We start from the raw sequence: 23,975 nt of genomic DNA, 5'->3' as shown, positions 1-23,975 counted from the left end.
CAGAAGATACAATTTGGTCCTATATATTTAGATCCATAAGGCCAAATCCTGCCCTCAGAAATACTGTGCAACCCTTTAACTCATACAGCACAATTTAAAATGTGAGCATTTGCATCGGATTACAGATCAAACTTTACTTCACATTGTTGAATAGACTGTTGATAACTTTATAGTCCTTATTACTGCTCAGTTGTCTTGTTTTAATAAAACACAATTGCAGAAATTATGTACAGTATGAAAATAATGTAAACTGCTCTTTGCAAACCTGGGCTTGCTGTTTCACTTCTTTCACTTCCTCATTTAGCTCTACAACATCTTGGTCTAAATGTTGACAAAATTTGGTAATGCTGGAATCTCTTTCACCCACTGATTTGTCAATTGCATTGCGAACTGCAACAATGGATGGTTTCAGAGTTGCAAAAAGAGCAAAATCTTCAGGAGGTGTTGGTACTTGGTACTGTTCAATAAGCTGATACATCTGAGTTACCACATTTCCTTCTTCTTCAAGGCTTTCAATCTGCAAAAAACAGTCATACTTCAACTACTGTGAATCAACCATGTTTTCTTAAGTAATCCTTACCATTATTTAATCTTAGTTACATTGCTGACAGTATCAAAATATGGTTATTATAGAAAAATAATTTTAATAAGGGGAAGAAAACAAGTCCTAGCCAAATATTATCTTTTTATGTGATTAAAATTAACAGGTTAATCTTGTCCCTGAATTTTTTAGTTTCTTATATCACTACTGTTTGAAAACAGAGTATGTCCAGGCTGCTGGAGAAGACAGAAATGTTTGGCTGGACTTATGGCATCTTCTTCAATGTACCCTCCCTTAGCATACAGTATGCTATGTTACCATTTTATTCCATTGTAGAGAGTTTTGATACCAAAATATTAGGCAGTGGCACACAGTTACTCTCTCAGTTTGCTTTATTTTGCTGGTTGCAAGTAAGTCTATTTCTGGATGTTCTGGTTCCCACTTGGAGACGATGGATTTTGCTGCTACTAAAAGTGTGAAATTTCAGTCTAAAAGGAATTTGAGAAAATTATTAGCAGCTGAAAAAGGGAGGTTAAAACTTGAAAATGTAGTTCAATGTTTAACACAGCATTCACCACCTGTGAATGCAATAAGTACATATTTTTCAGCTGGCAATAATTAGAAACATTTTAAAAATGAAAACAGGTAGCTTTGTCCTTACCTGTAAAAGTTGTCTCCTCATAACAGGAAGTCCTCTAGTCTGGAATGGTCTATTGGTTTGGCCACACCACCCATGAGCATGCAGTGGCAGCTCACTGCCAAGGATTTCTGATATCACAGCTTCCCCCTACATATGCTTGGTAAACTGTATCACAAGCCCAGCGGATAACTTCCAATGCTTCTGACCCTGAAGCAACTAACAACATGTCCAGAAGCTGCCATCTTATCTCAGTGAGGTAAGAAATATTTGTACAAAAAGGATGAAAAAGAAATTTCCTGGTGCAGTTGGTAAGGGACAACTTTAGAAAGCAATTCCAAGATTGTCCGTAGGACCGCATTGCCATGACTAATCAGACATTCAAAATACTGTTCCTTCTCACAGGGGTGACTGGTATAAGAAAAGCTACTTTAAATTAAGGGGAAAAAAACACTGGGGTTGTAGCCCACAGTTCAAATGACTGCTGCATCAGCTAATCCAGGAACAACTTCCAATGGGTGTTTGGATAGAAGGACAGATTTTTGTCACAGCATGCGTAAATCATTAGCACAGGAGGATGAGAAATTAGAATCTCTTTTCTGAAGGAATCATAAGAGCTCCTAATATAGCCATTTGGATTCTTAATGTATTGATTGAACAAAAACCAAATATAGGTCTTGGCTGAAACTGATTTAGCACTGAGGCCATGTTGCATATAATACATCAGGTTCTGAAGATGTGGTAACAAATCTTGGATATAGAGTCCCCCATAGTCTGAAGGAGAACATTCTCCAGCTAGTTGGGATGGCCAAATTCACAATTCATCCTTCCCAGGATTAGGCTGTCAATTAAACTATGCCTTTGTCATGGTAGCACACATGATCCTGGCACCAGGAGGTCTTTGATGACCATAAACACTAACAAGGACAGACTAAAGGAGAAGGCATCTATCTTCCATGCCTTGCTTTCTCATTCCCTGGAACAGAACAGATACCATTGTTGTTGCTATTTGAGTCAATCTGTGGATTCCCCCACTCCAGGAAGACTGACTGAAGCATTTGCCGTTCAATCCCCCCACTGTCTTGGGGAGAGTGTCTGATGACTCAGCCAGTTGGCCTGGCCATTGATCATACTCTGCACAGAAGCAGCTGATATCATTAGGTTCCTCTTCCAGTACCGTGTACGAATACTTCCCATGGCACAAGTGAAATTCCATTCATGCATCCTAGTCTAAGAGGGAGGCATATCAACTTGATCCTGCTAACTAGGACCTCTGTTAGAGACCTTTCCTGTGTCAGATTTCTGATCTTGCGCCAAATTTTTAAAGGCTGAAGGACTGAACCTGGGAAGGTGAACTAGTTGTCCAAGGACCTTGGCCATTGACAAGAGGAGCATCTGAAAAGGCTCTTCATGTAAGTGTTACCACTATGCAGTATCAGCACAGAAAATCATCAGTCTCAGAAGCTGGAGGGGCTGCCAGATAGTACCCCACTGCTAGAACAGAAGGATACTCATAGATAGTGGCCCTGCTATGCTTGTTTTCTCTAGTCACGTCCTCCACTGAGCTCTGTGCATCAGGAGCCTGCCAGGAGGAGTGAGGAGGAGGGAAAAGAACTCCAGACATAGCCAATGAAAAAAGCCTTTCAATAGCAAACTGAGCAGAGAGAGCTCTTCTCTTCTTGAGCTGCTTCTACCAGTAAAGGCAGAATACTGGGCTTGAGACACAGATCCCAGTTTTATATAGAGGGAAATGTGACACCAAAACTCCTCACCACTGTGCTGTCTCTGTGATGTGATGAGACACATCTCTGTGATGGAGGTCGTCAGCTCAATAGTCCATTCCTGACTAATGAACTGGCTGTGTATAAGCAAAAAAGTATAACACAAGTTTGATATTAACTCTGACCCAGTCTTATAATTTCTAGTGATGCTCCATTAAGAAATGATAATGTACAAACTTTATTTTTTACTTTTGTGGGGGTCTGCAGCATGTGAATACATGGTCTTCCTTACCCACCTTTTTCAATAAATGACATATATAAAATACGTATACATATATGCAGTGGCCCCTCACCCCAATCTCCTGAAAGATAGAATGTACTTACTCGTTCCTGAATTTCATCAAGGAATATCAGGCTATTAACATATTCTGTAGTTGTGGATGGGAGAAACTCAAGTTTAAATTTGGCATCTTGTGCCTCAGCTATAATGGCAGTCACTTTTTTCTTCCCGATAACTGGAAGCATATCGTTAATAACCTAGAAAGCAAAGGGAAATAGTAGATTGTGTAAAATATTCTTAAAGCTAGAGGTGAAAGGTCAATAAATTCATGCTATTTTGGCCTGAATGGGAGCGAGTTCCAAAGATGAAGAGCCCTCGTGTAGAATGCTCTGCTGGCAGCTCCTTTCTTTTTAATCAAAGGAGCTCCAGCTCGAGAGCCTCCGCTGATCTCAACTGATGTCATAGGGAGAGGTGAATGTTCTCTGTTAGGGAGGTTCCAGGCCAATTAGGCCTTTTTCAGAGCAGATCATTTTAAACTTGAACCTATAACAAACAGGCAGCCAGTACAATCCCAAAGCACTGGCACTGTGTGCTCATGGTAAGATACTCCACTTTACAACCAAGATGACACATTGTAATATTTTGCAGTACATCTTAAAGGATGTTGCAAAGTACCTGTGAAATTAGCGTATGAACTGAGTTTAAAAACGAGATGAACCCATGATATTGCTGGAGATGTCATAACATTTTTTGTACTAGGATATAAATAATGGTAGGACTTCAAACGAAACAAACTGGCCAGCTTGTCCAGTTGCTTCACTGGGCAGTCACTGACCTTAGCAAAACTGAAATGGAATAAATTCTTGCTATATTGCCTGTAGATTTACCTCCAAGCAGCGCTTTGGTGATGGTATTAATTTTTCTTTCAGTTTTCTAGCATCTATGAGCAACAAGCCTACATTTCTTTTCTGCTTTATTGCCAAAGCATCTTTGTGTTCTCTGTGATATTTCTCCAGTTGTTCCGCAAAGAAATCAACACCTGTGTGTTATAATGACAGTGTCAAACTAAAAATAATAACTGACACTTTGTGTGAAGAATGATCAAAAGTGTATGAACAATTGTTATCAGATAGTTGTAAACATAACAAAACATATTTAGAACTTTGATTATCTAAACAGAAACAAATGCAAACATCTATTCAACTGAACAATGTACTGAAACTACAAGACAGAGCTATGGGTCAGTGTTTCAAAACTAAGGTTCAGCTTTAAGAGATAGGTACAGACCATTCAATTTGGATAAAACAACCTGAACCTTTGCCCAAAGCTAAAACCAAGCCTTTTAAAATTTAAGTTCTATAAAGTTTGATTAGCTTTTTCTTTTTAAAGGCATGACACTTGTCCTCACTGAGTAAATAAACATAAAGGGAATGGGGACCTACTCTGGCTTATGAAAGGGCAGTGGGTAGGGAGAGGCTGTGCCAGGGCTGAGGGAAGAAATCATCTGCTGGAGGGACAAACGTGCACTGCTGCTGGAGGCAGTGGCCCTTGCATGGTGCAGGTAAACATCAGTACCTGCCTAGCACACCGGAGAAACACTGAAATACTTAAAACAATGAGGCCTTAAAGACTAACAGATTTATTTGGGCATAAGCAGATAAGAAGTCAAAAGGTGCAAACTAAGGCTCAGATCCCACAATCAGATGAGCACAGCCCCCTCATGGAACAGCACTGACTTTAAAAGGATTCCACAGGGGCCACCTATGCAGATCCAGTTGCAGGATCAAGGCTTAAATACAGCTTATTCCACTGTTGCAGATACAAATGGAGTTCATTCCATTGTTATCTTGTGTGCACACAGTCATAGATTATTTTGTGTGAAAGAGTAAATAAATGTTTGAACCCATGATTAATGCACTCCTCTGCTGGAAACTGGTCTAGAGAACATTTATAACCAAATCAAGAGTAAATGCCGCAGATATTTGCTGCAATAACACAGAAAACAAACAAAGAATCTTAGTTAAAAATTAGAGAAAAAGACAACTCACCATGTTCCTGCTGCTTCAGAGCTTCCAAGTCAAGACTTTCATTTTCTTTGAAAAATAACCGAAACCGTTCAAAAGTGTCTGCATATAAGCTGGCTGACTCAAATGCTGAATACACAGTTTCCTAAATGTTACACAAAAAAACCATTGTACGTAAGAATTTGCTTGGCGCAAACAAATAGAAGAAATTAAAACAATTCTACATGATACATTGACTCCTCTTTTTGGTACTTTAAAAGAAAATTTCTGGAGAAACTGTAAGGTTCAGTAGATTAGTAATGGAATAGTGATCTTTTATCTCTAGGTCGCCAATCTGCATCTAACTCAGATCAATGGTGAATCAAACTCATTGCCATCTAAGGTCAGTTTGGTGACCTGGTTGAAAATATTTGGTAGTGTCAGTCAATTTCCTTGTGGACAGGTGCCCATGAACATAACTGGCGTCTATTAGCCCAGTCTCATCAAAGATTGGATAGGCATGCAAACTGTACAGTGTTGTATCACCCTTAGACAAACCTACGGGCAGTACCTTCAGAAGAGACTTGGCACACAGGGGTATTGATTAATTAAAAATCAAATCTAAAATTGAAACCGTTTGGTACCTTTATTTGCTGGATGATAGCTTGCAAATGCTTATCATCTTTAAACATGGTTGATAAACTTGGTCCTTCACCACAAGTCTTTTCTTCAATTTTGTTATTAATAATAGGACGAGTAAAGGCATCAAAGTATTGATCAGGTACAAGGTTAGCAACAGACAACACAGTTGCCTGAAACTGATTAATAATATCTGCAATACGTTCCTGTTAGACAACAGAAAACATCATTAACACCCTTTGAATCCTTCTGAATTGTGAAATAAATTAGATGTGAAATATTTCCAAAATATAGTGCATTTGTATGTATACAAAGGTCTACAGCAGATTATCAATATGTCTCACTTCCAGACCAGCAGGAATGGGGAGTAGTGGAGAGGCAACATGCTAAGCACTGCTCTTGCCAGATAAGATACTAGATGGAGCCTCATACGGAGAGCAAACAGGGAGAACCCAGAGAAAACCATCACTCCTCACAACAAAAAATACAGAAGGCACTCTGCTTGTAGAGAAGAGCTGGTTCCCAACCACAATTGATGCAGAATATCACTGTTGCACTATTGGATGTGGAAGAAGAGCTGAAGAAAGCTATGCAGACTCAGTTAGCCCAAGAAGACAGTTTAATGCAGTAGCTGGCTTGTGCTACTGCATTAAAAATAGATATGCGCAGGTTGAGGCACTTGCAGAGACTCGGGCTAGCCACCCAAGTTCAAGCCCATCCTACCCACAGGGTCCAAGCCTCCGCCAGTGCTGCAGTGTTCACACAGCTCCTTTTTAGTGCGCTATTGTGAGCTCCACAAGCCCAAGTCTGTCTACCTGGGCTGGGAGGCTCGCTCCCAGCTGCAGTGTAGACATACCCTGAGCGGTTACTGTATTAGGCAGCAGTCTCTATTCCAAAGGGCAGCAGTGGGAGACAATCAGGTAGAGAGTATGTACAAATGTGAGATGTCACCTGAGAGTGTGGGATGAATCCCTAATGCATACAGGTATCTTTGAGATCCAAAGCACATAATCAGTTCCATTTTTATAGTGAGAACACCATAGAATCATAGAATATCAGGGTTGGAAGGGACCTCAGGAGGTCATTTAGTCCAACCCCCTGCTCAAAGCAGGACCAAGCCCCAACTAAATCATCCCAGCCAGGACTTTGTCAAGCCTGACCTTAAAAACTTCTAAGGAAGGAGATTCCACCACCTCCCTAGGTAACGCATTCCAGTGCTTCACCACCCTCCTAGTAAAAAAGGTTTTCCTAATATCCAACCTAAACCTCCCCCACTGCAACTTGAGACGATTATTCCTTGTTCTGTCATCTGCAACTACCGAGAACAGTCTAGATCCATCCTCTTTGGAACCCCTTTCAGGTAGTTGAAAGCAGCTATCAAATCCCCCCTCATTCTTCTCGTCTGCAGACTAAACAATCCCAGTTCCCTCAGCCTCTCCTCATAAGTCATGTGTTCCAGTCCCCTAATCATTTTTTGTTGCCCTCCGCTGGACTCTTTCCAATTTTTCCACATCCTTCTTGTGGTGTGGGGCCCAAAACTGGACACATACTCCAGATGAGGCCTCACCAATGTCGAATAGAGGGGGACGATCACATCCCTCCATCTGCTGGCAATGCCCCTACTTATACAGCCCAAAATGCCATTGGCCTTCTTGGCAACAATGGCACACTGTTGACTCATATCCAGCTTCTTGTCCACTGTAACCCCTAGGTCCTTTTCTGCAGAACTGCTGCCGAGCCATTCGGTCCCTAGTCTGTAGCGATGCATGGGATTCTTCCGTCCTAAGTGCAGGACTTTGCACTTGTCCTTGTTGAACCTCATCAGATTTCTTTTGGCCCAATCCTCTAAATTTGTCTAGGGCCCTCTGTATCCTATCCCTACACTCCAGCGTATCTACCTCTCCTCCCAGTTTAGTGTCATCTGCAAACTTGCTAAGGGTGCAATCCACACCATCCTCCAGATCATTAAGGAAGATATTGAACAAAACCGGCCCGAGGACTGACCCTTGGGGCACTCCACTTAATACCGGCTACCAACTAGACATGGAGCCATTGATCACTACCGAACATACAGGGATCACTAGGATGCTATGCCTATTTTGCACCACTCTAGTGACCAGGCAGTGAAACAAGATTTGCAGCTGCTGTGTGTCTCTGGACTCCATAAAAACAAGCAGGGCATACCAGTGAATCTGGCCCACAATCCTGACATTTCTGTTCAGTGAAACTGATTAAAACATGCAACTAAAAGATAAATCTTTCTTACGACAGACCTGGAAGTCATCCAAAGATGGTGCAAACAACAATGCATGGATTTCCAAAATTAACTCTGTAAGAAACATGGGCAGAAATGATTCCTCTTCATCCTGCCCTGCAGTCCCTGACACAGCCTGAAACAATGAAACCAAAACAATACAAATTTCAAAAGATCAGGAAATTTTTAAAAATCTTGGGTGAAAAATAAACATCACTTTTTCTCTATGATGCTGCACATTTCTTTTAAGCAGACAAAAGAAGAATGAAAAAGCTTGATAAAACAAATAAATGTCAGGGGTCAATCCTGGATTCACTGAAATCAATGGCAAAATTTCTGGTACTTCAACGGGAGCCAAACCAGGCCCTAAACTCTTTGTGAACAAACTTGCAAAGACAGATTCTTCTGATCTCAAGTAAATTGGGTATAATAAAGATTAACTCCGTCAAAGTCAATAGAATTACATCAGTGTAAAACTGTGGTAAGTAAGATCAGAATCAAGCCCTTAGCAGAGTTCCTTGTCAAATAGCAGCAATTTTTGTACCCCTTGCTACAGATCAGAAATTTGCTTCCATATATGCATGTAAATGCATGCATTTGCTCCTTGGCACCAGATCAAAGGCTGAGAATTTGTGAATATATTAAAGGGCAAAAGGGGCACTAAAGAAAAAGTCTGGAAGAAGAGAAATCCCATATAAAGTCTGAGATCTCAATTCAGATATACAGGATTTTTTCCAGTTCTAGGAATTTAAATATAAGTTTATTTGCAAAGGCCCATTTGGCACATATTGCTTGCAAACGGGAGGGAAAGTAGGATTACAAATGCGTAATTTTTGTTTCTTTACTGTGCTGTAAATACTATAGTAGCCATAGATTACACGTAACAGTGCACTACATTACAAACAGTGCAAGACAATGCAAGTTGAAGCTCCTTCTAAGAAAATGATAATCAGCATAGATTCACCTATTAATGAGATTAATGCAAGAATTTAAACTTTCCTAACAAAAATTTCCCTCTAATCTTTGTTTTGAAACCAACCTATAAACAGAAAAATATGAGACATATAGGCTAAGATTGCAATCATTGGTCCTGCTGAGTACTCAGAACTTTTGAAATCACAGCACTTATTTATATGCCTCATTATGGACTATAGGGATTTTATGCACTCATTTTTTAAAAACTTGGCCTTAGTTTTCATTGAAACAAAATTACCTTTTTTTCAGAGACTTCAATTTTTTCCTCTGTATTCCACTTCTGTATGACATCTGCAGCAGGTGTCCTTTTCAACTTATCAGAAAGGTAGCTCAAAAGAGTAGTGACTGATTTTACTGCCAGGACATGCATAGTGTTCACTATTAGGTAGTCAGCAAGACGGATAAAGCTTGAGGGACAGAAGAAGGAAGCACAATACTTTGTCACTTTATGTGAATACCACAAGTCTCTGTGATGAGAGCGTTTGATTTTTATGGAAAGGTATACTGTGTATTATGCTTTCAAAGGACTGGCTCCTGAAGTCCTCACTCATTCCTTACTCAGGCAAAATTCCTATTAACCTTACTGGAACTTTTGCCTGTGTAAAGACAGAGTAAAAAATGAGTAAGGATTTCAGGATTTGGGCCAACAATTCCCCAACAGAAAGCAGAAAAATGCCTTTACTCTAATATGCACAGAATGCATACATATACAAAAGAAAAGAACTTTGAGAGATGGTTTTGTGATAGACTTACAGAACAAATAATAGAACAAACTCTGAATTACTTCACATTTCATATTAAACTCGAAACAGCTTATGACAAAGATGGGTGAGCCAGATTCACCAGTACATTGGAGCTGCTTTGTGCTGCTCTGGGTTTAGGTTTTGTATCGCCACACTAGTGCAAAGCTGATGGAATGTACTGGCAAATCTGGTCCAGCAGTATTTACATAAGTGATAACTTGGTTTCATCTAGAAAAATGGAATGTTCCTTCAAGAAACAAATTTTATTATGTGAATTCAGCAGCAGAGCCTCAACTGTAGGGATGTTCTGCCATAATAAGAAATAGGAATCTCTCAAAGTCAGGCAGTATAACTGGGCTTTTTATTAACTTCTTAAGACATCTTAACTTTTTCTCAAGGATCACCCCTTATTAGATGAGTCACAGAGTAGCACTGACATAAATGCTAAAAGTGGCATTTACAAAAATTGATAGTTTTGTCAAGCAACTCTATAATTTGATTGTAAAAGTGAAATTACAGTACTAATGATTAATTACCATACAGTAAGTATATTGATGTTCAGTGTGTTAGATTATTTTAGTTCTTAATTATTTCATTTCATTGCTTCTTTTTTAAACTTTCTAATTGCACAGGGTGGATCACTGTGCCAAACAAAAAGTTTGTTTATTCATTTTATTTATATTTTAAAAGATCAAAGTTTGGTTTGCTCCTTTTTTTTTTTTTAATAGCTGAAACTCTGAAACCAATTAAGTTAGTGAGGTTGCAAAGTTAGCACAAAAACTGGCCTCATTTATATAAACATGTATCAACATGAATGCATGAAAACATAAATTGCAGTTGCTCAACTTTCTCCAATAAAATGAGATTGTTAATCATATAATTTTTTTCTGAAATATGATAATTCTCTCCTAGGCAGAAATTTTAATGGATTGCTGGACATGTTATCTATAGAAAAGAAATGAGAAGATAGCACTAATATTTCTCTCTCTTACAACACATAATCATCAATTTTAATAGAATGGAAAGTGGCCAAAATGAGCAAAACTGAGGGTGGGACAAAAATGTAAATTAAAGATAATCTAAAAAACCCCCAACTCTATTAGTGTGCAGAACCTAGTACCCGAAGGGTGTCAGAAGAAATCTAGAAGGATTAATTATATGATGCCACTGAAAGGTATTCAATCACTTGTCTGTCTTACAAATCTCTGCTTTGGAAGTGCATGCTCTCTCTCTTCATGATGATCCTGTAGTCCCCTGAGGGCAACCTGTGACATAGCTCCTTTGGTTTAATATGGCTCTCAAATGTAGCAACTTGATGTAGCATTGTTACATAGTCCCATTTCAAACGGTATTATGTTAGTGCACACTAGGGACCTTTTAGTGTGCATCAGCAGAGTCCACACAAGCCAGTTAGTGCGCAACATGCTGGTGCACACTAGAATTTACACCCCAACTGGCTTACAGTAACGCATCATGTAGACAGGTCCTTACTATATAGCCAGGCAATTGCCTCTGCACAGTTAAGGCTAAAACAAGCTTATATTATATATCTCTATTTTAGCCTCCATAACTTATTCTTTTTAAAACACAGCCACACCCAAGCCCTTCCAAACATCCTACCTCATGTTGCTTTTTCTGAGCAGATGGAAACACTCTACACATCTTTCTACTGGCTTAAACTGACTATATGGACGTCTTCCTTGGTGTGTTTTCCATACCACCCCCCAAGAAAACATGTTGATATCATCACCGAAATCAACTTTCTTGGTAACTTAATCTTCACTGGCAAGGGGAAGAAGACAATTAAGATCTGCCACATTGTACTGTGGTAATAGCTTTTAACTCTGAAAATGACCAGTTATACTTTCTAATGAGTTAGTGTAAATTTTTATGAATTTGTCATAAAGTGCTATACAAGAGCCAAATTTTGCTAGGTGCTCTACACTGAAAGCATCAAAGTTGCTCAGATATTCCAGGCACCCTAAATAATTTTCACGGCTTAGAGACAATAAGTCTGCACCAAATCCCTGTGAAAATACAGACTTCATGCACCCAGAAACTTGAGAGCAGTAAAGATTTGCCCAACTGTTCCTTCCACCAATTTTTTCAAAGTTTCAGTCACTTAATTTTAAGCAAGACAGAAGAGAGCACATTGATGCCCTGTGGCCCTGAGAATCTGAATGTTCTGATAGACACGTCCGGATATTTTTCCAGTTCTGCAGAGATCCCCATGTCAGTGCTGTTTTACTACAGAGGACTTTATAGGCATAACAGAAATCATTGTTTTTCCACTATTTACTGCCAATTATGACTCATCAACTTGCCAGCTAAAATCTTTTGACACAAAAATGTTTAAATTAAAATGATTACATTTATTACTATCATTTGTAGTGATCTGCAAGATACTTTATAGCATTTGCGAGATACTTTATAGACAGATAAAAAGACAAGTGATGCAATACTGGACCATTGAAGTGAATGGCAAAACTTCTGTTGACTTCAATACAGTAAGGATTTCACCCATGGTCCCCTACCTCAAAAAACTTACAAACTAAGGCCTAAATTGTGGTATGGTATCAAACCTTGCATGTGGGGTAGTGTATGACTGCACTGCCCCACAAGCAGACCAGGAAGATTATGACTCTGAGCTAGAGAGAAGTCCCCAGAAGGGGGGATAACTGGAGAGACTCCAGTGCTAGGCAGCTAGATTTAGATGCTAGCCAGTTTCCTCACCATCTCTTGAATCTGCTTGTTTAAGATCTCTGAACTCATGAAAGATAGTTATGAGGCGAGACCTTCACTTCTGCTCTGGTTCTTTTACATTGTGTAAAGGGGGCCCTAAAAGCCCATATCTTGCTAGGAGCACATCTGGCTTAGGCATGCTGGAGGATGGCCATAAAGTTATCTCCCTAGGACCCTGTTGCAAGTCCCACCAAAGGGACATGTCTGAGGGCAGGAAGGGCAAGTCAAGGCAGAGCAGCAGCACTGTAGAGATTCCAGGCAGTGCTGCAGCCCATAGGACTGCATGGAGAGGTGCTGTAAATTAGACAGGACTTCAGAGATACCTCAATTACAGTCCCTAGAAGAGCCCAGGATGAGGAAGGCACAATGATGGTTTGAAGCTGCCATAACCCCATTCCAGGACTATGAGGTCTGCAGCACAAAATCCACTCATGGTTCTCTGCAGGGGACCATGCTGACCAATCCTGCAAGTCCACTTTGAAACATATTACTTGATTAAACCCTCAGCACATATACCATAATTATGTGCAGACATACTACAGTAAGTATATACAATTATCTCATCCAGCTAGATAAAATGGAAATTCCAGCTAATGTAGTTGTGGAGAACATTTGTACATGTAATGTAAAATACACTATCAGGATGTGAAACACTGGAATGCGTTACCTAGGGAGGTGGTGGAATCTCCTTCCTTAGAAGTTTTTAAGGTCAGGCTTGACAAAGCCCTGGCTGGGATGATTTAATTGGGGATTGGTCCTGAGGGGATGACCTCCTGAGGTCCCTTCCAACCCTGATATTCTATGATTCTATGACTCTATGATGTTTCATAGAACAACATAATACAACGTAATGCACTAAAGCAAAGCAATCTTTACAACTATGTAGCCACCAGCTAAAATAATATTAAAAGATTTTATGCTTCGAAACCTAAGCTGATTGCCTGTAGGGATCAGGGCAGATTTCCACCCCCAACCCTTTTTACCACAGTGCAATATTGGCTGGATGCCTTGTGAGGTTTTTTGTCTTTTTTTAACCTGGCTCTTATGATTATATTATTTGATATGTTATTTATTAAGCACCAACAACATGCACTGAAGCATTTGATACTGGCCCTTCCTAAGATTAGATGAACTGATCTGGTATGCAGTTATTATTTGCTTATGATCAGTTCAACATATACTAGTGCATTGTTTGTAAGGAACACTGCATTGTATAATTTTAACTACTGTGAGATTATGTGAGGAGAAAGCATAAGAACAACTTTTGCTACAAACACCAGACACTAACCATGTTAACCTTCTACAATGAGACCTTTTGTTGGCCTGCTCTGTGTAGGTCATTTTGTCAGCTGTTTCTCCATAAAGTTCTCTTTCATAATGAGGAGCAAGAAAGAGACTTGAAGCAGCTAATCCAGTTGCCATAGTGACCTGTTCTGTATGGAAGATATGCAAACATGTTAATGAAAATATTGCAAGTACTACAGCGTGTGTAACTGAAAATTCTACAGTTACATAAAACTATCACTTAACAATTCAGTCTGAGTTGTGTCAAAAGCAAAGGGCATTTTCATGGGCGCTAAAGAAAAAATACAGCACAGTACCCAAGAAACTCCACCAGGGAAACTGCGCAGAAATTCCCCGATGGAAGGGTTCAGAGGAAATTCCCCCTTCTTCTCAACCCCTGCAGAGAAAGCAGAGAGCTCATTTCCCAAAACCTGTAGATCAGCGGTTCTCACCCACGGGTCCAGGACCATCTGGGGGGCTGCGAGCAGGTTTCAGGGGGGCAGCCAAGCAGGACCAGCGTTACACTCGCTGGGGCCCAGGGCAGAAAGCTGAAGCCACACCGCATGGGGCTGAAGCCCAGCCCTGAGCCCTTCCACCTCGGACAGAAGAAGAAGCCTGAGCAACTTAGCTTTGCGGTGCCCTCTGTGGTGTGGGGCACTGGGCAATTGCCCTGCTTGCTACCCCTTAACAAGGGCCCTGTCCCTGGCTTTTATATGCAGAAAATCAGTTATTGTGGTACAGGTGGGCCATGGAGTTTTTATAGCATGTTGCGAGGGGGAGCTCAGAAAGAAAGAGGTTGAGAACCCCTGCTGTAGATCCTCAAATATTCACATGGATCTCAAGCGACCCTTTAGAGGCCAAAGACATCTACACTGGCTTCTGGAAACCTGTATTTCCCCCCAGTTCCCTGTTAGTTTAGGTAACATGAACAAGGTAAAGCGAACATACATATTTAAATGTACACTGCAGATTTCCAGGTAGCTCTATGACAACTGGGCCCAAGCAGCTCCAGAAGTAATGAGGAGCAGAAGATAGCAAGGAGATCCAATCAACTGCCATACCCCACCACTAAATTTAAAACCTTACAGTGATAAGCCAAAGAACATCCCTTAAACATACTGAAGTAGCAATGTCAGCAGCAGCAAACAGAGAGCATTTCAACAAGTACTTCAGACTTCTTATTCTTTTCTAATTAAATAATTTAAAATATATAAATTATAGACAAGTAAACAAAAAATTTTTACAAAAAATATTTTACAGTATGGACAAGATCCTTAACTCATGTAAACCAGTATAATGCTGTGGAAGCCAGTGGAGTGACACTGATTTGCATCAGCTGAGGTTTTGGCTCAATATGCATCGCATTTAACCAAGTAGTCCTTTTAAAATAGTTTTTGCTTTTTAAAAAATTACCCACATTTGGGTTTAAAACTTATGAGCCTATTAGTACTCATAAGTTTTAAACCTGAGTGCACATTTACCAGTTTACATATACTCTTCATGGATCTAATGGAGGCCACATTTGAAAATATGTATAAGACTGATTTTTAAGGTTCTCTTCTTGATTTAGGCCCCAATCCAGTAAAGTATTTAAGCATGTCCATAGCCCCATTGACTTCAATGAGACTACTTATATGCTACAATTAAGCACATATTTTAGTGATACAGCGCACTCAGGGTATGTCTACACTGGAACAAAAGACCCGTGGCACAGCTGTGGCTGGCCAAAGTCAGCCGACTCCGGCTCATGGGGTTAAAGTTCAGCTATAGAACTTCCTGTCATTGGAGATCAGAACGAGCCAGTGTTTCTCCTCATTTTGAGCAGAACACAAGTTCAATTCTTTATGGAGGCCTAACCCAAACAGTCAAAGCTGGATGCTAACATTATAATTTTTGAGGTGGCCTCTTATGGGAATTGTTAGACATTATTTATTATCAAATGGACTATAAATTGACATGGAAGATGCACCTTTTCCACAATACAATACATGTACAAAATTGTAACACCCTGCCTATCAGATTAAGGGGAAAATACTAGACTCTTTCAAGAAACAGTTCAGTGGCCTGGTATACATGACAAAATGCACAGTAAAGATCCACATGTCCTGCAGTCATTTACTAAATGTTTAGTTTCTTTTCATACCTGCACTGCCTGATCCATAAAAATAATCATCAGGAATGAATCCAGATTCAAGCAGGGCAGTTCGACAAGCACTTCTAACAACTTTCTTCGCTAGCTCCCTGAACTCTGCTAGACGGCTTGCCACCTGAAAATGATAGTACACATAAAGAACCATGTAAACCTAATCTCTAAAAGAATATGTAAGGAACTTGGAACCAATGAAAACAGTTCACCTCATCCAGTTGTTTGAACTGAGTGCTTCTAAATTCCTCCAGCGTGTACGTATAACCTTTCTCAAGACGACAAAGCCCCATGTCACTGATTTGGTAACACATTTCTTGAACATTAAGCACTGCAGGCCGCAAGGACTGCCAAATAATAAGAATAGTTTATCAAGAGATATTTACAAATTAAAATCCAAACAAAGGCTTAGATTTATTACTTTTTGGAAATCATGACATTAGTATCTGATTTTATGTTTGGTAACAGTACAGAATTCCTACTAGTTGAAAATACGTTAGGCCAGAACTCCATTTGAGAGGATGCATCCATATTTTAGCAATGACATTAGCTTTCTACTTCCTTCAGAAATATCATCATTAGCAAATACGTACAGCATTAACGATGAACAAGTTCTCCTGCAAAGCTTTACGGCACGCATTGATTTTCTTGGCACGGACATTTTTCCTCCACTCTGTAAATGACTTCAGTTTGCAAAAGATAGCAAATATGGGAATCTTAGTAAATGTTTTGTGATACAGATATTCCTGCTCCCAGCGATCTAGCTGCATGAATTCAACTTCTCCGTCACATGTGTGGATAACGGCTTTCTGGCTAATGGTGTAGTAGTCATTTTTGTTGATGCAGTCATAGCTTACAATTCTAAAAATAAATGTAAAGTTGATTTTAATAGGATGCAAGTGAATTCACTGATTTCCAGTAAAATCTATTAAAAAAAACTAAGGAGGTAGGCCCATCAAGATGGCTTTGTGACTGCATTGTGCCACAAGCTGCAGCAGGAGCCAAAAATCTGTTCTCAGTTGTCTTTTCAGCTCCCACTTTTAGGCCTCATTCTCCATAGTAACATCACTTTAAAACTGGGGTAACTCTCCAAGAGGCAAAGAGAGAGCAGCAGCTAAGGCTGCAGCACTTACGACATCACTAATCAGCATGCGTGCTTAACTTTGATCAAATGAATAGTCCCTTTTACTTTAATGGGGCTATGCACATGCTTAACATAAACATATACTAAAGTGCTAAAACACTAAAAGCATGCTCAACACCTTGCACGACTGAGTCCTGGAAAAGTAGCCACAGATCATCTAGTTTTCAGCCTTGTACCCTGCATTCAGACTGACAAGGGAGGTTGATTTCATCCTTCACAATCCCACTTGTGTAGTGGGAGATGAATTAAGCCCTAGAGGCTTGCCTGGATAGCAAGCTCTGTAGTCTCCGGCTTTAACTCTAGTCTCTTCCAAAGCCCAATGACCGTTTAGCCACTAACAGTGCAACATCATTCACTCATTACTCAAAAGATGCTCATTTCCTCACAGAAAGGCCTCAACAACACTGAACGCCACAGTAACACCATATGTTCAACGCACACCCACAATGCATTTATTTATGGGATGGATGGCCCAAGACCTAGGCCAGCAGTGAGTATGGCATCAAAAGAGTTACACAAATGTTGCCAATTGGTCTGGACATGTTTTGATATGGCCCCAAGATGATTTTGTCACATGGAGATTGTGTTCAGTACATTCTTACATGCTCAGAATTCTGTGGATTCAGTGATCTGAAACTGGAATTAGAACATTTGCTTAAATTAGCATCAATTCTCTAGGCAGCACACAGGTTAGTGAGTTCTTTGTTTTTTTTAATTCCCAACTTCTGGTGAGAGGTTAGGGAGGTTGCAGCATCTTTTAGTTTCAGACCAGAGTATTAAAGGACAATCCATCAATGTTTCAGTTCAGATTCAGCATCACAGCCACCATCCTACTGAGAAGAACTGCACATGACTCCTTTTCCAAGGTTTTCAGTAGCATTCTTTAAAATCAGCCAGAAGGATTTCTGCACAGTAATACAAAGCTCTCCCTTCACACCTGAGGTTCAGTAGCCTGCCTCCATAGTAACGTTAGCACAAGGAGCCAAAGAATCCAAAAATTAAATATTACCATTAGAACAGTGGTTTGACCCGACTTTCTCCTCTATTGTTTTATCTATCTCCTTCTGTCTCTGTTTTTGCTTGTTTGTCCCAATCTTTCTGCCTTTGGTCAGATGATCTGGCACCTCCTGAAATATCTTCCAACTCTTTATTAGCTTTACTGGAGGAAGTACCCTCTCTGTGATTAACAGAAGACACTATTTGTGGCAAGATGGCTGTTCTCATCCTTAATGGTTTCCTTGTATCTACCATATTACTGGTACCAGATAAAGGACCAGATCCTCAGCAGGTATATACCAATTTACAGCAGCTGAGGATCTGGACCAATACATCAATCATACTGTGCAGCCAGATGGTCATTAAGATATGCACTTCTTGGCCTTGTGCTTGACAACACTCCTGAAACAGGTGCTCATCTCTTTATCTGATAACACACTTCATGCTATATTGATAACCTATAAAGAATATAGTTTTACTTTCTCTTTATATCCAATTATAGTTATTTTAAAAATATAAAGCAACTTTCTTAAAAAGTAACAGTTCCAATATCAACTATTTCTAAAGAATTAAATGATAAAATATAAAGGGGAAAATTAATTGTCTGGCTAACTGTCTTGTGCTTATAGTTATAACTATAATAACTAAGTAGATGTATAATACATATATTACTATATGTACTGTATATACAACTATAATACATAAACATAACTAAGTAGATGTATAATACATAAACACTGCTCGTTATAAACTTTAACAACAAGTGTCGATGCATAATCTGAATAAACAGATTGAAAAAAATAACTCACTTCAAATTAAAAGTATCATATTTAATGGATGACTTAGGAACTGCTGGAGTCATGTACAGGAATCCAAGATTTTTGTTTTCACATATTATTTTAATAATTTTCAGAGGATCCGTAATGTTAGCTTTAATTACATCTTCTGTTTCATTAAAAACATAAGAAGGTGGAGAGGCAGAAGATTTACAGGCACTTGGCTTTAAAGCAGTACGTAGCTGTTTGGGAGGACTAGGAGTTAGTACCTTACTGGAGCTTTGCTGCTGTACCTTAAAATAAAAGCAAAATTAGATATCAGTTTACAGAAAAAATACATCAGACATGGCAAAATATCCTTATGTCATGACAATGCCCTTTTATAATTTTCTTAATTCAAGGATATTACCAATTGCAAAATTAATATTTAAATATAAAATCAGAGCCCAGGGAAATGAATTTGGGGGGAAAGAAAAGAAGGAAGCAACCCATTAAGAAAAGGAATATACAGGCTATTGTCAGATATAGCTCTCAATAAAGAATCTTGTAAGGGCAAAGCCATGAACAGAAGAAATACAAGTATTTTTTTCTCATTGTTAAAGCTTTCTTCAGAGTTTGCTGCCTCTACCTTACTAGCACTGTTCTATATACCGGTTCTTTTCATCCTGATGAAGACTGGCCAGAAGTGATCACCCTTTCTTGAGTTTTCAAGTAATATCAAAAGCTAAAAGATCACTAGGACTCCATGAAATTCTGGGAGTACAATGAAGGGCAGTGGATTCATAACATGGGACTGGCCAAGCTCCATGACACTGCTCCTTGTGGGTCAGACAGATTCCCCTGGCTAAAGGCAGGCAGCTCCTATCTTTGCAGGTTCTGGAAGTGGGATGGGGGAGGGAAGAGCAGAGGTGTCTTCCCTGCAGACCTCTGGGGTTGGGAGCCCTCACCTTTTCAAACTCCACAGGGTCTCAGCTCCTTCAAAAAGAAAAGGAGTACTTGTGGCACCTTAGAGACTAACCAATTTATTTGAGCATGAGCTTTCGTGAGCTACAGCTCACTTCTCATGCTCAAATAAATTGGTTAGTCTCTAAGGTGCCACAAGTACTCCTTTTCTTTTTGCGAATACAGACTAACACGGCTGTTACTCTGAAATCTAGCTCCTTCAAAGGAAAGCTTGTCTCACACTCCCTGAGGCTATCTTCCACAGATTTCTCTGAAAGGATCAATCTGGGCTAATGTAATTATCTCATGTTAAAAGGCTGCATTTCTTCCTTACACAGAAACTCCACTGATTTCAACAGAATGAGAAGTACAGGAGCGGGGGTCCATAACAGCTAATGATTAGGGTCGCTATTCAATACCTGCTTTTCTCTTACATGCTCTGGAAGTTCAACTAAAGGAACATAGGATGCCATTGGTTCCATGGAAGCAGACCATTTTCTTTTATCTGCTGAGGGAGAAGGCTGTAGTAATCCACAAGCTAATAAACGCTCTCTGTTCTTTTGATATATGTATTCAGGCTGTTTCTGATGCTGATATACCTTTAGCACAGGCTTGGGGGAGGAAAAAATATAAAAAATAGAGGAAGTTAATGATTAATTTGAAGGAAAGGAATACAAAAGTAAAATTGCATAGTCTTATATCAAAGAGTTGCATGCTTCGCTCCTGAGCTAGCAGGTGGTAGAAATGGCAGGAATGTAGTTTCTATCCCTGGACGTGCAATGTTCCAGGATACTGACACTAAAGCTAAAATTTATTGTTAATTCGGCTAAACCACTCCTCCTCTTCATTGTTTTATGAACTTCATATCAATAACAACTTCCCCTTAATGGTATCAATTTGGTGCTGGAGGCAGAGGAGTCTGAGAAGTACCACTGTGACAAGAGAAGTAACTTAGCCAGTCAGCATTCATATCCTCCAGTATCCCTAACTGTACCTTTAGACCCTAACCCTAAAACTGCGGCTTGTCTTGGCCATCTCTCCCCTTGACTGCCCGTTTTCTGCTGTAGGCAGAAGAGTTTCACTGCAGCCCCAAACAGGCACAGTTTAGATGAACTAGAACTTCTGACTGGGCAAACGTAAATGATCTTGCCTGAGCCAGGTATAGTGTGGAGGGAGCCATGAAACAAATCTGCAGCCTCATACCTATTCAACCTATAGAGCTCCTGACCAGAAGCAGACCTGCTATTCCAATCCTGAGCCCCCTGTGTGTACCAACTCAGTCCAAGCACCTCAGTCCTGACCTGCAGTTTCGTTTGCTGACTCAAACAACGGGGTTGAAGTATGCAATTGAACTGGAGTGAGTGAGTGATAACTGGCAGAGTTACCTATGATGTCACAATGTTCCTCTGCCTGCAACACCAAATGGGAACTGTGTGGAAATCAAGTTTTTCTGGTGTTCTGGTTCTTCCTCTCAGTATATAAACTTGGACTGAAAACACCTTTGCTAATCACATTTTAATTAGTTGAAGATACTCTTTAAAAAAAAAAGACTAAAGAAAGCTTTCATGTATTACGTAATATTACATATACAAAAAACTGCAGGCCAGAGCCTCAGCTGGTGTAAATCACTACAGTGCCAGTAACTTCAGTTAAGCTACAACAGTTTGCATCAGCTGAGAATCTGGCCCTGCATTTCTAGTTTTTTAGAAGAATTGGCATATACATCTTACTACAGTTAATGACTGTGGGACAAAATTTTATTATACTGTAAATATAATAGCTCCCATTTACAGATCAGTTTAAAAATCATATTTCTCTTAAACATACCAAAGGTTCCAGTTTTATGGCTTGCTGTCTCTTTCTTGTTCTTTCTTGCGATTTTGTGCTGTGTATGAATTTAAGACCTTGAGGATTTGCTCCTATCTGTTTTGGAGCCATACAAATTAGTCTTTCCCTCAGTTTACTAGTATTAGTGATTGAAGTGGGAAGTTCTGCACTTGTACATTCATTGTTTCTGCCATTTACAGTGGATGATGATGTAGTTAAAGAAGGCAACGACAGCTTCTTAGACATAGTTACCTAAAAATTAAACATACATAATTTTTAAAGTAAAACAAAGGAGGGTATTACAAATCTAAATCCATTTTGTTGTAGAATTTAAAATGCCCAGATATTAACCAACTATCTGAAAGAAAAAAGAAAAATTACTGCAACAAACTATATTAAAATAATAGGGCAGATACTAACCTGGTTGTTACATTACATACAACAGCAGTGAGTGAGCGTCAAAGCATTTTGAGAATGTGTTTAGCTGAAAGACATATCCAATAGTTTCAGGAGGAAAAGGGAGAGTTGTCAGAAAGTGGAGGGGCTACATGTACCTCTAATTTACAATTTTCTTCCTCTCCAAATCTTTCCTCTTCTTTATCAGTCAGATACATTTGTATAGGACTTTTGGAATTATTCTAATTAAATGATGTAACTATTAAGAGCCTCCCCTTTCCTCCTCAAGAAAATCAAGGGCAGGGGGGTTGAGGGGCAGACAGCCACTCCTACATTATTTATCTCCTGGTTCACCAGAAGACCACCTTTGGCAGGTTCACAGATATTAGGATCTGATGGTGGGGAGGTGTTGGACAAGAGGAGGAACAAGACTAAGGACATGGCAACATGATCTTTCTCTCCTACTCAAACCTCAACAGGGATTACATAAATAAATTAATGAGTCATCGCCGGCAACTAACTGGTATTAACTCACTCAAACTCCCTTGCTGCAGGAGCTGTGGCTGCCAAGACCCCAGAGGGAACTGAATGGAGCTGGAATGCATTCATAGAGCCCTGTGCAAATACAAAATTTGTATCTGCATCTGATCTGCGATCCGCAAACATTGCCTGTGGGTATAAAGCAGATATCGCAGATTTGCAGGGCTCTATGCATTCGGGGGCACTGTTTTTGGTGTAACCTCCTCACCACCCATCAGTTCCATAGAGGTGTGAGGAGGAGAGCATAAATCAAACAGCATTTTTTCCACTCCCTCAGACCACATCCTTTGTCCCACTTCCAGCACTCCACCCAACCAGCTTCAAGAGATCTAAAATATGGACACAAAAGAAATGAGGTGGAAAGAGAAAAGTGTCTATGGTTTTGGAACTGCAAATGTGACACAGTTAAGAACCCCAGTACTACGCCAATTCAAATTGTTCTGTTTTCCATGGATTTTACCAGAGTGGAGACAGCACAAGAACTGGCAACCCTACAAATTTATTTTAAAAGTTAAAACTAAGGGAGAAGAAGAGTCGGATTTCAATTCTTCACTATTATCCTTCAGGAGAAATACATAGCAATTTATAAATCAGTTTCACTATAACAAGAGATGTCCTATCTTGGCAAAATTTCAAATTCTTCCCCTCTAGTAGTGGAGGGAAGTTTTCTTTACTCCCCTCCCACCCCCAATATATTAATGCTCATTAAAGAGAACTGTATTAAGAGTGGCAGCTGTTCATTTCCTGCTGGGAATAGCTGCAGCAAAACCAGGATCCAGGAATTCCACCTTAACTTTCTCTTCTGCAAGTACTGGAAACTTCTCTTCTTTGTTCAGATAGAGCAGAGGAGGAAGAGGGAAGGTATGATCCTCTTGAAATGCAGGATTTACCACCTACCTGGTATGGGGATTATACAGAATGAAGCACCATGCACACCTGTAGCATTATACCAGTAATAATAATGATGCTATGCTGGAAGGTGTTAATGGCTTCCATGAATCACAGACCCGGTTAAAATTGATGGGTGTACTAACCATCCTTCTTTCATGCTAAATGGGAGGAGCAATTAAGCCCATTTATAGTGTAAAATAGCTGGAGTCAATAGGAGCTACTGCCCAAGGAGCTGCATGGAGAAGCTGAGTAAGGTTAAGCTGCATGGTCTGAGGGGTTTCCCTGGGACTGGTGAATCCATGGAGGCACATGGATTGTTTGACAGGCTGTGTGCATGAGAGGGGCAGAAAGCCACCAGACAATGAGAGAAGCAGCTGTGAGAGAAACCCGCAGAGAAAGCCTAGGGACAGAGCTCCTGGGGGGCAAAGGACTTGTTAGAGAGGCAGGCTTGGAAATTGTGAGCAAGGAAACTCCTGGCTATTGTTTTTTCCTACTGTGATC

The 23,975-nt window shown here is 39.9% G+C and overlaps 1 protein-coding gene across 1 annotated transcript in view; it reads right to left on the bottom strand.

Moving 5' to 3' along the window:
- DNAH6 (dynein axonemal heavy chain 6) overlaps nucleotides 1-22,261 on the bottom strand; it is a 182,414-nt gene extending 160,153 nt beyond the window's left edge. Inside the window, exons 1-15 of the mRNA XM_077818058.1 lie at nucleotides 22,202-22,261; nucleotides 21,648-21,899; nucleotides 20,240-20,431; nucleotides 18,912-19,171; nucleotides 16,556-16,823; nucleotides 16,175-16,309; nucleotides 15,963-16,086; nucleotides 13,824-13,968; nucleotides 9,289-9,457; nucleotides 8,095-8,211; nucleotides 5,827-6,027; nucleotides 5,228-5,348; nucleotides 4,067-4,218; nucleotides 3,284-3,436; nucleotides 266-517 (exon numbers count right to left, since the gene is read on the bottom strand). Coding sequence (XP_077674184.1) covers nucleotides 266-517; nucleotides 3,284-3,436; nucleotides 4,067-4,218; nucleotides 5,228-5,348; nucleotides 5,827-6,027; nucleotides 8,095-8,211; nucleotides 9,289-9,457; nucleotides 13,824-13,968; nucleotides 15,963-16,086; nucleotides 16,175-16,309; nucleotides 16,556-16,823; nucleotides 18,912-19,171; nucleotides 20,240-20,431; nucleotides 21,648-21,899; nucleotides 22,202-22,261 — 2,601 coding nt within the window. The remainder of the gene's footprint in view (nucleotides 1-265; nucleotides 518-3,283; nucleotides 3,437-4,066; nucleotides 4,219-5,227; nucleotides 5,349-5,826; nucleotides 6,028-8,094; nucleotides 8,212-9,288; nucleotides 9,458-13,823; nucleotides 13,969-15,962; nucleotides 16,087-16,174; nucleotides 16,310-16,555; nucleotides 16,824-18,911; nucleotides 19,172-20,239; nucleotides 20,432-21,647; nucleotides 21,900-22,201) is intronic.
- Between the last annotated feature and the right edge of the window lie 1,714 nt (nucleotides 22,262-23,975).

Source organism: Eretmochelys imbricata, chromosome 5 (assembly GCF_965152235.1).
Source record: "Eretmochelys imbricata isolate rEreImb1 chromosome 5, rEreImb1.hap1, whole genome shotgun sequence".
In the NCBI taxonomy this organism is placed as follows: domain Eukaryota; kingdom Metazoa; phylum Chordata; order Testudines; family Cheloniidae; genus Eretmochelys; species Eretmochelys imbricata.
This window is presented reverse-complemented; position numbering and strand designations above follow the sequence as displayed.